This window comes from Vespa crabro, chromosome 14 (genome assembly GCF_910589235.1).
Source record: "Vespa crabro chromosome 14, iyVesCrab1.2, whole genome shotgun sequence".
Taxonomy (NCBI): Eukaryota; Metazoa; Arthropoda; class Insecta; order Hymenoptera; family Vespidae; genus Vespa; species Vespa crabro.
The window spans coordinates 4,194,248-4,206,020 of record NC_060968.1 but is presented as its reverse complement, the minus strand read 5'-3'; the positions used below and the strand labels follow the sequence as shown (position 1 = coordinate 4,206,020).

General features: G+C 29.2%; 1 protein-coding gene and 1 long non-coding RNA gene across 6 annotated transcripts; one reads left to right on the top strand and one right to left on the bottom strand.

Annotated features, from left to right (window-relative positions):
• Positions 1–162: 162 nt before the first annotated feature.
• Positions 163–10,053, bottom strand: LOC124429199 (adenylyl cyclase 78C-like). 5 transcript variants are annotated; one of them, XM_046974156.1, is made up of 19 exons: positions 9,896–10,052; positions 8,906–9,050; positions 8,300–8,541; positions 7,725–7,882; positions 7,077–7,266; positions 6,250–6,434; positions 5,910–6,108; positions 4,426–4,584; positions 4,098–4,327; positions 3,880–4,016; positions 3,450–3,765; positions 3,204–3,380; positions 2,972–3,069; positions 2,047–2,901; positions 1,580–1,817; positions 1,383–1,509; positions 1,204–1,310; positions 818–1,081; positions 163–583 (listed from the first exon to the last, which is right to left on the bottom strand). In XM_046974156.1, exons 2-19 carry the CDS (start codon positions 8,962–8,964, stop codon positions 371–373), a joined length of 3,954 nt encoding a protein of 1,317 aa, XP_046830112.1. In that variant the 5' UTR covers positions 8,965–9,050; positions 9,896–10,052; the 3' UTR covers positions 163–370. The 5 variants fall into 5 exon arrangements, with proteins under 5 accessions (XP_046830112.1, XP_046830114.1, XP_046830113.1 ...); XM_046974158.1 differs by having other exon boundaries at positions 8,906–8,954; positions 9,896–10,048; XM_046974157.1 differs by having other exon boundaries at positions 9,892–10,046.
• On the top strand, positions 6,767–9,418 carry LOC124429200. Its single transcript, XR_006943389.1, has 2 exons — positions 6,767–6,919; positions 9,159–9,418. It is a non-coding gene; the product is annotated as an uncharacterized LOC124429200 (long non-coding RNA).
• Positions 10,054–11,773: the final 1,720 nt, after the last annotated feature.

Here is an 11,773-nt window from a genome sequence, read left to right as displayed (position 1 = left end):
TGATTGATTAAAAGAATAAAAATTCATGATTTATTTATTGCATGAAATACTTTTTATAGAAATTTTAACATACCTAAGAGAAAGATATAGTTAGGTATAAACAAATATATATACACACATATGTATATATATATATATTTTGTTTAAATAATTGTATTTTCATTAGAGAGACAGATATTTTATTATTTATTGAAGAAATAACAACTCGTAACGATCTGAAATATAAATCCAAATCTTCTCGTAGGTACATATTTAAATAAAAGATATAATGCACGATTAAATCTTTAAAGGTAAGTCGTGCTAAATCTTACCCTATGTATATACATACATATATACATAAATACATACATAGTATGATGCGTAAAATTTTTTACGTTCTTCTCAAAGCTCTCATTTGTTTACGACGTGCCTGTACTACACCATAAACAACAGCAGCCAAACTTCGACATGTACTTCTGTGTCTGGTTGTAGTTTCTTGATTCAACGTTCCCTTTCCAAGGACAAAGTATGTTTCCATAGTACCTTTACCTTTTACTTCAATAAATCCACGTTTTTGGGTTTGATATCCTCTTGATTCCAAAAACTTGAAAATAAGATTTATAAATGATTTTGCTTTTAATGAAAAAAGTTTTTTGAATTTTTAATTTCAAACAGAGAAGTGATGATGTTTTTTTTTTATTTATCTTTAATAAATAAAAACGGATTATCACGTTTTAATTATTTTAAAACGAATTGATTGCAAAAAAAAAAATTTTTTTTTTGATTACATACCAAAAATTCAATTGAACAAAATTAATATCGTCGTCAATTTAATTACCCTTGCAATTTCTTGAGGAACTTGTATCTTTCCCATAACACCAGTCGAGTCCATACGAGAGGCTTCGTTCACCGTATTACCCCAAATATCAAATACTGGTTTTCTTGCCCCGATAACACCACCTACCAATGGTCCACAACTGATACCAACTCTGAGATCAAAGTTATTGAAGGAGTGAACGTTTACATCCTCCAAACGAAGTCTCATTGCAACTGCATAATCTACCAATCTGCATAAATGTTCCATGTCGTCCTTGTTTTTCTCCTAAACAAATTTTATATTATACGTTAATTATCATTGAATTGACAAATATTTAACAAATCAAAAAGAAACAAAAAAAGAAAAAGAAGAAGAAAAAGAAAATAAGAAAAAAAGAAATCTATTACATTTTGCGTTGGATTCAAACCAGATGCTGCCATGTAAGTTGCACCAACGGTCTTGATTTTTTCGATACAATGAAAACGATTCTCATCGAGAAGTTCATCAAAATCAGCTAAAGAAATATTTTCAAATATATTATCATTGAATTATTTTTTTATGATCTATATAATATTCTAAAACTCACCAATAATTTCATTCAACAAGCGTATACATTCCATTCCCTTGTTAACATCTTCCGAATAAAATTCTGTAAAGTTAGGTACACTGGCGAACATAACTCCAACTTTGTCACGTGATTGTGAATACAGTTCCTAAATAAATGAAGGATATTTTATATGGAATATAGATAATATTTGTCTCAAACAATATATATATTTTTACCTCTGGAGCACGATCTTGTGTTAGAAAATGATGAGCTACATGATCAGGTAAAATATTCTTAAGTAATTGCATGTTATTATGACGGGACTCTATCATATCACCGAGTTCTCTTTCGGCCTGTTGCTTCCACAGGAAATCTAATCTGGATGTTACTTCTACTAATCGGCCATGATAAGTCACCATAACAAGAAATACTACTAGAAAGACTAACATTTGTGCTGATAATGGTATCGATGTACTGATCAGTAATATGTAACAGAAAAAGAAAAAGAACAATGTAATAATTAACAACAATTTCACGGATATCTCGGATTAATAAGGAAAATTACTAATTTTGTTCTGGTATTTTTTTTTTCTTTTTTCTTTTTCATATTTCTAAATTCAACAAATTCAGATTAGGCTATTCACCAAATCATACTTCGTCTATTATTTGTTCGATTAAATGATGATATTGTTATAAGACTCACGTTTTGTCTTGATCAGGTCCATCAGAAAATAAATCCTTATATACAACGAGTATCAATACAGCATAAACCAAGACAATGGCCGTAGCCAAAGCCGTTTTAACTAAATAATATAATTTCAAAGCTGAAGCCAAAGCAATGAGACATAGGATCCAAGTGAATACGATATATTCAGGACGAATGCAGCTTGACGACATGTCGATGTCATCCTCATCATCGAAATTTTTATATGGAAGTTTTTGGCTAAGTTCAAGATCATCGGGAATTGACAGGATCTTCCTTACTGTCATATCATCGGCATGCTTACGAGCAAATCTTCTGTAATGCCTTCGAAGACCAGGAACATAATGTTGCTCGTATTTATAAAACCTAAAGAATTCTTTTCTACTACGGCTTTGGGTTGAACTTGTTCTACCATTAAAGACACTTGTCAGTTTCACTTTGATATTGCTTGTGTCATGTGTTACCGTTCGATTTTCAGCAACTTCGGCAGCTTCGTCTTGAAGCGCTGCTTCTAAAAATGTTAAGATAAATCTGTCAAGGCCAACCGTTGTTGACATCATTGATCCTGGTTGTTCGGTCGTAGCAGTTGTCAATTGTTGCTGTTCGAGTACCAATACTTCTGGATGTTGTCTAGTTTGTATAGGACATGCCGTCACTCCTACTATCGAAGTCAATGCCATCAGACTGATCACGCTGCATATGAAAATTGTACGATGCCGTTTATTATGAACAAGCATAGAAGAAGCGTGTTGAAGGTATAACGGCATCCCTTTGAACTCTTCAGCCATAACTAGTACCGATGATGCCACCAAAATGGCCGTTGTAGTTAGCAGACAGACCAGCAAGATTATACAACTAACATGGACATTCAATTTAATTTTTATTTATGTAAATTAATTAATTATATTGATTGGTTTGAACTTACGTTGGTAAAATGATGGCCTGACAGATAGCGATAAAGAGCCATATTACGAAGCAGCATATCATGTTAGATTTGAACATGTCCTCGCGTAATTGACCAAACTGTTCAAATTCCAGTCGCGGCACCCCCCCCACCCCAAAAAAAAAAAGGAAGAAGAAGAAACAAAATACAAAAATTTTTTATATCATATTTAGAGAAATATATTTAGAAAAAAATAATTGTCAATAAAATTAACCTTTGTTTCAAGACTCTCGTCGTTGTAACGCAAGGTCCAAGCATTTATATTGGCAGACCTCATACGTTTGTTACTTGCAGTTTCTTTTTCAGTAGCAGCCTTGGTACTCTTAACAACACCATTCTCATCTTCCAAATACTCTGATTCTAAATTACTGATAGACGTAGCATTGTTCAACTAAAATAATATAATAAAATTTTAATTGTACGATAAATTGATTATATTAATAAAAATAAAAATACAAACATTTTCAAATGGTATTTCAGGTGTCCAATCAACTACAGTGTCCTCGTCCTGTGAAGTATTTGGATTACTACTGTTACTCGACAATGGATTGCCAAGTTTGAAACTTCTCTTCCCTTTATTATGTCCATCCTCTTCATTCCAAACTTTAGGACGCGAGGAATACCTTCTCCTCGATTTCTGAGGTTCCACTTGTTTTATTAAATACGTTTCAACGTTCCTATCCTTCAAATAATTGTCCCTCTCTACGCCATTACCTGGCTCAACTTCATAAACATCGTCTAAACACTTCAACGTGTCTACTGATATATGTACTCTCCTGATTAAAAAAAAAAAAAAAAAAAAAGAAAGAGGAACAAAAGAAAAAGAAATAAGAGGATATCATGAAACAAGGAAAAAAAAAGAAAATTATTTTTTAATTTGTCATATTTACCCTGGTATACCGCCACTTTCAAGATGATTAGCTAAAGTGACATCATAAGACCAGACATCAAACTGCCACTTTCTAAGTCCTAAAACTCCGCATAATACCGAACCACTATGAATACCTATTCTCATGTTTAGATCCACCTATTAAAAATAGAATATGTCATTGTCACTAGATGACAATGAATAAACAAATATTGATTTATAAATAACAATAGCAAATACCTTAGTCGTATATCGTATATCACGAATAGCTTTGATCATATGCAATCCCATTTCCACACAACAATGAGCATGATCGCTTCTGGCTGTTGGTAATCCGGATACGCAATAATAACAATCTCCAAGTAGTTTTATGCGAAGACAATGATTCTCCGAGGAGAGTTTATCAAAACGAGCGAAGAGATCATTCAATACTTTGACCAATTCTTGAGCACTACATTGACTAGCCAATGCTGCATATAGAAAAAGAGAAAAAGAAAGGAAAAAGAAAAAAAGAATTAATTAAAAATCATCTTCCAATGTAATTTAATGATCATTATGAACGACGTACCGGTAAATCCTTTGATATCAGCAAAGAGAATGCTAACATTTTCATAACGATGAATATAAATTCTATGAAATTGATTTGGCGTGAAGGATATTGTACCTCCCCTAGCTGTTTCACGAGCAATATCACTTATCATTTCTTTCGCCACAAAATCTGGCAAAACTGAAAATCAATGAAAATAATAATAATATAAAAATAATAATAATAATAATAATAATAATAATAATAATAATAATAATAATAATAATAATAGTAATAGTAATAATAATAATAATAATAATGTTATTCGACCTCTTTCATATCTATTAAAATTGATATCTTATAATTGAATCGATGCATATAACACATAGGCGTGTATATGCGCCTGTGGTTATTGAATAAAAATGAAAATGAAACAATTATTAATTCATACAATTCGGATGAATATAGAAAAAGTAATTAAATATATTGGTCGTCGAGAAAATAATTTTGAAAAATTTGCAAAAACTTTAAGAATGACGTAAGACGAGAACACAAGATAGATCTTTTTGATAATATCTCGTGACGACTCGGGATCACTTTTATAATCGTAGGACATAATTGCACTATTTTCTTTTTTCCTTCTTTCCTTCTTTTTTTTCTTTTTTTTTTTTTTTTTTTGTAACAATGAAGTAAAAGGATGAACATGAAGTAATCGACGACGTATTGACGTATATTAACAAGACGATGCTTGTGAACGTCAGGATAATCTATCGAGCAATCGACCGAAAGTGTCTAGTGACCCTTTTAAACGCTCGACTGAACATTAAGTTACACGCACTACCGAGCTCCGCGGTCGCCTCATCATTTCTATATATTGTATTACATGTATACATGTATATTATTACATATATATTATATATATATATATATACATATATATGTGTGTGCATATATGCATATCATATATATATATACATATATATATACGATATACATGTGTATATCGCTATGTATTATTTATATCCCTTTATGTGTACGTAACATTAAAAAGAAATAATATATAACACATCGTTGAAACCGGTCACGAGAATAACACATGCATGAAACTTATGCAATTATTAAAGTGTATAAAATTATCTTCCATCCCCATTATTATAACATTATTTATTTTCTAGACTTATGTTATATATTTACTTAAATTTTGATAATATTCAATTTTTCAGAATTTCTTTTTTTCTTTTCTTTTTTCTTTCTTTTCTTTTTTATTTTTTTTTTTTCTTTTTTTTTTTTTTTTCTTTCTTTAATATCTCGACAATTTTTGCATTCTCAATTATGAACGTAAAACGCGATAAAACTTACTATTACTTTTTACCGTGTAATAATCAGTATCGATAATATTTTAAGATACATGCATACATAGATATCTCAATAACGTTTATCTATGATAAATTACGAGAAGAGAAAAATTCATTATCAATATTAAATATTATTAATTATATCCCCAACCCCCCGAAATCCTCTCTCACCGGAAAGTAATAATTTTTCTTGTCTGTTATTTTCATTTTGAGTTCGCTGTCTGGTTTCCATCGAACGATGAGTTTCTAAGAACGCTTGCCTTTGACCTCTGTCAGTCAAATACTTCGTATACATTCCTGCGAGATTGACAGCAAGATATAGGAGGACATTGGTCGTTAACATACGTACAATACACGTTACATCCTGTAACTATATATATGTATATATATATTAATTGAGTAACTAATATAAAAATTGAGTAACTATATATATTAATTGAATAATATTAAGATAGATTTTCTTTAATGTATAATCGTAGAAAATATATTAATTATTATAATATTCCCTTACGTATGTGGTATCGTGTAATAAACTGATACCAGCCATTGCCATGTGCGTAAAGGCTGTACCATAACCAGCAAGGACGCACCATCTCAAAGGAAGAGGTAACATAGCGTATGGTGCATATACTACGAATAAGATGTACCACATCAAACGTTGTTGAGACGAGAAGTTTAGTCCAGCTCCAATGAAACCTGTAGAAAGAGAGAGAAAGAGAGAGAGAAAGAAAGAAAAAGAGAAAAAATTAGATCTCGAAGTGCTCCAATTAAACATTTTCTTTTTTATTTTATTTTAAAGAAATAGATAAAAACGTAAAAGTGTCAATCAATGATGATGATGAATGATGATGAATGATGATGATATATGAGAAAGAGAGTGTAAGAGAGAGAGAGAGAGAGAGAGAGAGAGAGACGCGAAAATACAGAGTTTGGTCGCTTTAATACCTTATTTCCACGGTCGAACGAACATTCATTCGATTCGCTAAACTGACTCGATACATCGAGTCATTGGAGCAAAACTTGCCACGGCGAACAAAAATATTGAATCAATCGATATCGGGGATGATGATATTATAGAGCTACTCTTTACAGATCCGCTCTCTGATGTATACGTTAGAACTGAAAATATATATATAAAGAGAGAGAAAAAGAGAGAGAGAGAGAGAGAGAGAGAGAGAGATGTCCAATAAATAAGTAAATAAATAAATAAATAAAAACAGGGTATGAATATATTCAGATAAAAATTACAAGAATAGTACGAAAAGGAATAAAACAATTGAAACAAATGAAATAGAATAAAATAAAATAAACAAACAAATTTAATAGTAATAAATTAACCTTGTGAATTGATCAATAACCAGGTAAATATCGAGGCCCAGTATAAATAATTGTTTGAAAAACATCTCCACCATCCTAGAACGCAGACCATAAGATTAGCTGCTATGCAACATGATGCCCATGATAATGATTCGATGAGACCACCGCTGTTCTTCTCTCTTCTCCATAACCAGATAGAAACTAAAGCGATCTGTATATAAAAAAATCATCCTATGGTATGCGTTTTAATTAGAAAATTTCATTGATCTTTACAATACGTAGATAATCCGAAAATTATATATCGGAATAATTGTCGAAATGTTATGAATTTATTTATGAATTTATTTATATATTAATACTTTGTAACTTATACGACAACGTATGAATTATCGAACTGAATAATTTGCATATTATTAACGTTTCAATTATTTCATATGTCCGAATGTTGATAACATTATGAATTTAATTAATTTTGAAAAAAAAAAAAAGAAATAGATTCTTTGAAGATTCTTTTTTTTTTTTTTTTTTTTTTTTTAATGATCTGACGTGCGCGTACTAATTATAAATTTCATTTACAAATTATAAATTTCGTCAGGCGTACGTATATATAATTTTCGGTCGATCTTTCATTTATAAAATCGAAGTTATGTATTTATATTGATTTTTCACCTTTAATCCAAGATCGACGATATTTAGCATTATCAATGCTTTTTGTCGTTGTCGATTCGAATAATGAAGATACGAGGTTTCCAATTGCTTGCTGTGAAAATTGTTGGTCAATGAGGGACAGAATATTCCCTTGTAAAGAACCCCTTTCTTGAAGACATCTAAAAATATCAATCTTTTTATGTCTCCTTATATGGAACGTTGTAATATATTGGAGTGTAATCTAACGTTTTATACAAAAGTCGTCGCTCTTATTGCCGTTTAGATAATATTATTACATGAGAAGAATATTTAATGAAATATTTTATGAAATATATGTACATAAATGATATTTCATAAATATATGAAATATATTTCGTACGTACAATGAAATATATTCCATAAATTATTATAAAAAAAAGAAAAAAATTATATATATATATATATATATACATGATTAGATAGATTATTATTGTTTTGAATAATATCATTATATTTTATTATATTATTATCAATTAATATGAAATAAAAATGTATAAACGTTTGGGTGGAGGAGTTAATGATCTTTCTTTCTTTTTTTCTTTTTTTTATTGATCTACCTCGATGAATTTGAGCTTCATCCTCAGGCACAGCAGCAGCTTCAGCCAAAAGAGCTTCGGGATCCGTAGAGATTTGAATTTCATCGTTGGTTATTTCGTCGTCGTTAATATCGTCACCCAATTCCGGGTCGTTATCCAGTTTAGGATTCTCCCAAGCAGCCAGACCTTCTCTTCCTAATCTTTCCGAAGTCAATTTCTTCACTGCCTTGATCCATAGCTGTTTTCTCGGTGAAATGGCCAGTCTGTTATAGGACGAAGAGAATAGTACCAAGAAAATTTTATTAACGAAATACGTTGTACATAAACGATACACCAAATGCGTATATATATATATATATATATATATATATATATATATATATATATATATATAAATTATATATAAATGATACAAATTCAATTCGAATAAAATTAATTAATAATATAGGAAAAAGAAAAACAAAAATCATATATAAATATGAAACGTCATCATTATTGTTATCATTTTATTCCATAATTTGATCCATTCTAATTATTAGATATTTTCTTCATTCTTTTATCTATCTTTTCCTTTTTTTTTTTTTCTTTTTCCTAATAAGATTAATAGAAATAAGAGATTGAACTTACTCGTTGATGCCGGTGACATCGCTGTCCAGCATCATGGTCCAAGTTTGTTCTGTAATCATTATCCCACCGATGATCCGCGAGACAAGTAATCGCTCACGTTGTAAGTGTGTTAGTATCCGGCATTGTCAGGCAAGTTAGGCCAAAACTGAATATGAGAGAAGGAAATGGTGTCGTAAAACCGATGATATGAAATGAGAGAGAGAGAGAGAGAGAAAGAAAGAAAAAAAGAAAAAAAAAAGAAAGAATAAGAAAGAGAGAGAGAGAGAGAGAGAGAGAGAGAGAGAGAGAGAGAGAGAGAGAGAGGATAAAATAACAGAAAACAGATACAATTTAAAAAATAACATGCAAGGCGTTTGCGAAGTGACCTTTCGAACGTGTATATGTTTGTGTGAGTGTACGCGATGTGAACATGAAGGAACGCACGCAGAAAGAGGTTATAAAATAAATAAATAAATAAATAAATAAATAAAGAAGAAAAAATCAATTAATTAAAAAAACTAAAAAAAAAAAAAACCGTCGTAGATCTACGTCGTCGTCATCGTTGCAAGCTTAACTTATTTCAACGATTATATATATATATATATATTTGTTGTTTGTATCCATTCGAATATATATATATATATATATATATATACATTTTATTCGAATAAAAATAGACACACCGATGTATTCCAATGCGTCGAAGATATGCGGAAAATATCGTTTGAAAAAAAAAAAGAAAAAAAAAGAAAAAAGAAACGCTCAAAAAATTCAAATACACTTGAAAATACGTTGAATTGCGCGCGAGCAATTGAACGTTTCGTACGTGCGGAAAAAAAGGGAGAACAGTGACGGAGATAAATATTTATAATCGCAAAAGAAAAGAAAAAAAAGCAAATTTAAAAAAAAAAAAGGAAAATAAATAAATATATATATATATATATATATATATATATATATATATATATATATCATTAGATTCACGCGAGATAACAAAATAAAATTACCTACGTGCTAATCGACGCCGATTATTACCGGTAGCGTACGATCGACGGAATAGACTGACTCTTTTCGTTGGCACCAAACTTAATCGTCATTGGAGCGGCCAGCTTACCCTGTCTGCGAAAAGTCGAACTCTCAAACTCGCGCGCGCAAAAATGACCGAGACAGAGAGAGAAAGATATATATATATATATAACTCGTGTAAGTGCGACAAAGACCGAAGACTTCCGAACGAGTTACGAAAATACGCGCGCGCGCGCTCGCACCCTTGTCACAACTCGAAGTTTCCTGAGTCGTCGTTCGAATTATAAAAGATGATAATGTCGCTAATTGATTTTTATATCAAGCTAAAAGCTTTAACTTATTGTTCGATGACATATCATCGTGATATTATACGGCACAAATCTCTTTCCTGATACTCTCTATTTTAAAAATTTTTCTTCTTCTTTACATCACGTCGATTTTACGCGTTTCTTCAGATATTCAAAGATGGCTCCCGTTGTTCATACGGGAATTCCGTTTATTCAAATAATAGACTTTGATTGGTCCGACTTACGTAGTCGTCAAATCGCGGAATATTTGAAATTGTCAATATTGAAATGGTATAATAATTTATTAATATTAACTGTTATTGTTAAGTAAACGTTTGATATTTCAAATTTGTAATGTTTTTATGAATGCATTAAGTAATATCTATATGAATGGTAAAGTAAATTTATATATAATTTAATTTTCGATTTTATTTTTCAAATAAAACATTCATTTTACTCGGACTTACGTAGTAATTATTTCAGCGGCATATTTGAATCCATTTTGATTCCAAACGATCTTGTCATATATTTATATATACTTTAATAATTTATATTTTCATAAAATTAAAATTGTAAAAAATTATATTCTCAGTTATATAATTATAATCTATAATTTTTTATTGAATATAAATTATAAATGAAAAATAAAAATTAATAATAATAATATTATTATTATTATTACTATTTCAAATAACAATCTTAAATAAAAATTTAACAAAAAAGGATTTCTACAAATAAATATAAGAAAAGAATCTCTCTTTTTTTTATTTATATAATCACTTTCCTTTTATTGGCACTTTTTATAGAGTTATCAAAAATAATATATTACCATAACACAACACGATAAGCTATATTATATATTATTAATATAACAAAATAAAAATATATTCTTTTTTTTTGTGAAAAGCTATGTCATGTCCAATACTAGATATATTTACTTTTGACATTAGTTATAACTAACTTAGATATAACTAATATATACGCAGGGAAGAAGGATCATCATATTGTGTTAATCTAGTCTAATAGAAAATACTGAACAATAAAAGTCGACTTTTTTCTTTTGTTATCATATTACTATGAATAAAAATTTAAGTAATATATATATTATTAATAATAATTAATAATAATTTAATTATTATATAGTAATAATTATTATTAACCACGCAATCGTATAATTATTCATATAATTACTCGTTATTATTATAATTATTATTGATAATATATATCTATATATATATCTATATATATATATATATATATATATATATATATATATATATATATATATATATATATATTTATATATATATATAGATACATATACACATATGCACGTATGTCTCATACTTTTTTATCTTATAAATTACATACTTGTAAATCTGTCAAATTGCAATCCTAAAATTTACAAATATGTTTATAATAATATTATTTGGCACGTTAGAGCCAATATCTTTCTCTTTCAAATCATAATAAATTTACACAATACGTATATGAAAACGCACACAAAAATTAGATTTTGCAATGAATATAACAGCACCAAAATATTGATAAAACTATAACAAGAAAGTAATTAAAG

Bases quoted from the DNA above. Each gene is read 5' to 3' on its own strand.
- LOC124429199 (XM_046974156.1), bottom strand. From the start codon at position 8,964: ATGATTACAGAACAAACTTGGACCATGATGCTGGACAGCGATGTCACC. The intron at 1,818-2,046 runs GTGAGTCTTATA...ATTACTGATCAG, and splicing joins GGACCTGATCAAGACAAAAC to TACATCGATACCATTATCAG. The intron at 1,082-1,203 runs GTAATAGATTTC...AAATTTGTTTAG, and splicing joins GTTTGAATCCAACGCAAAAT to GAGAAAAACAAGGACGACAT.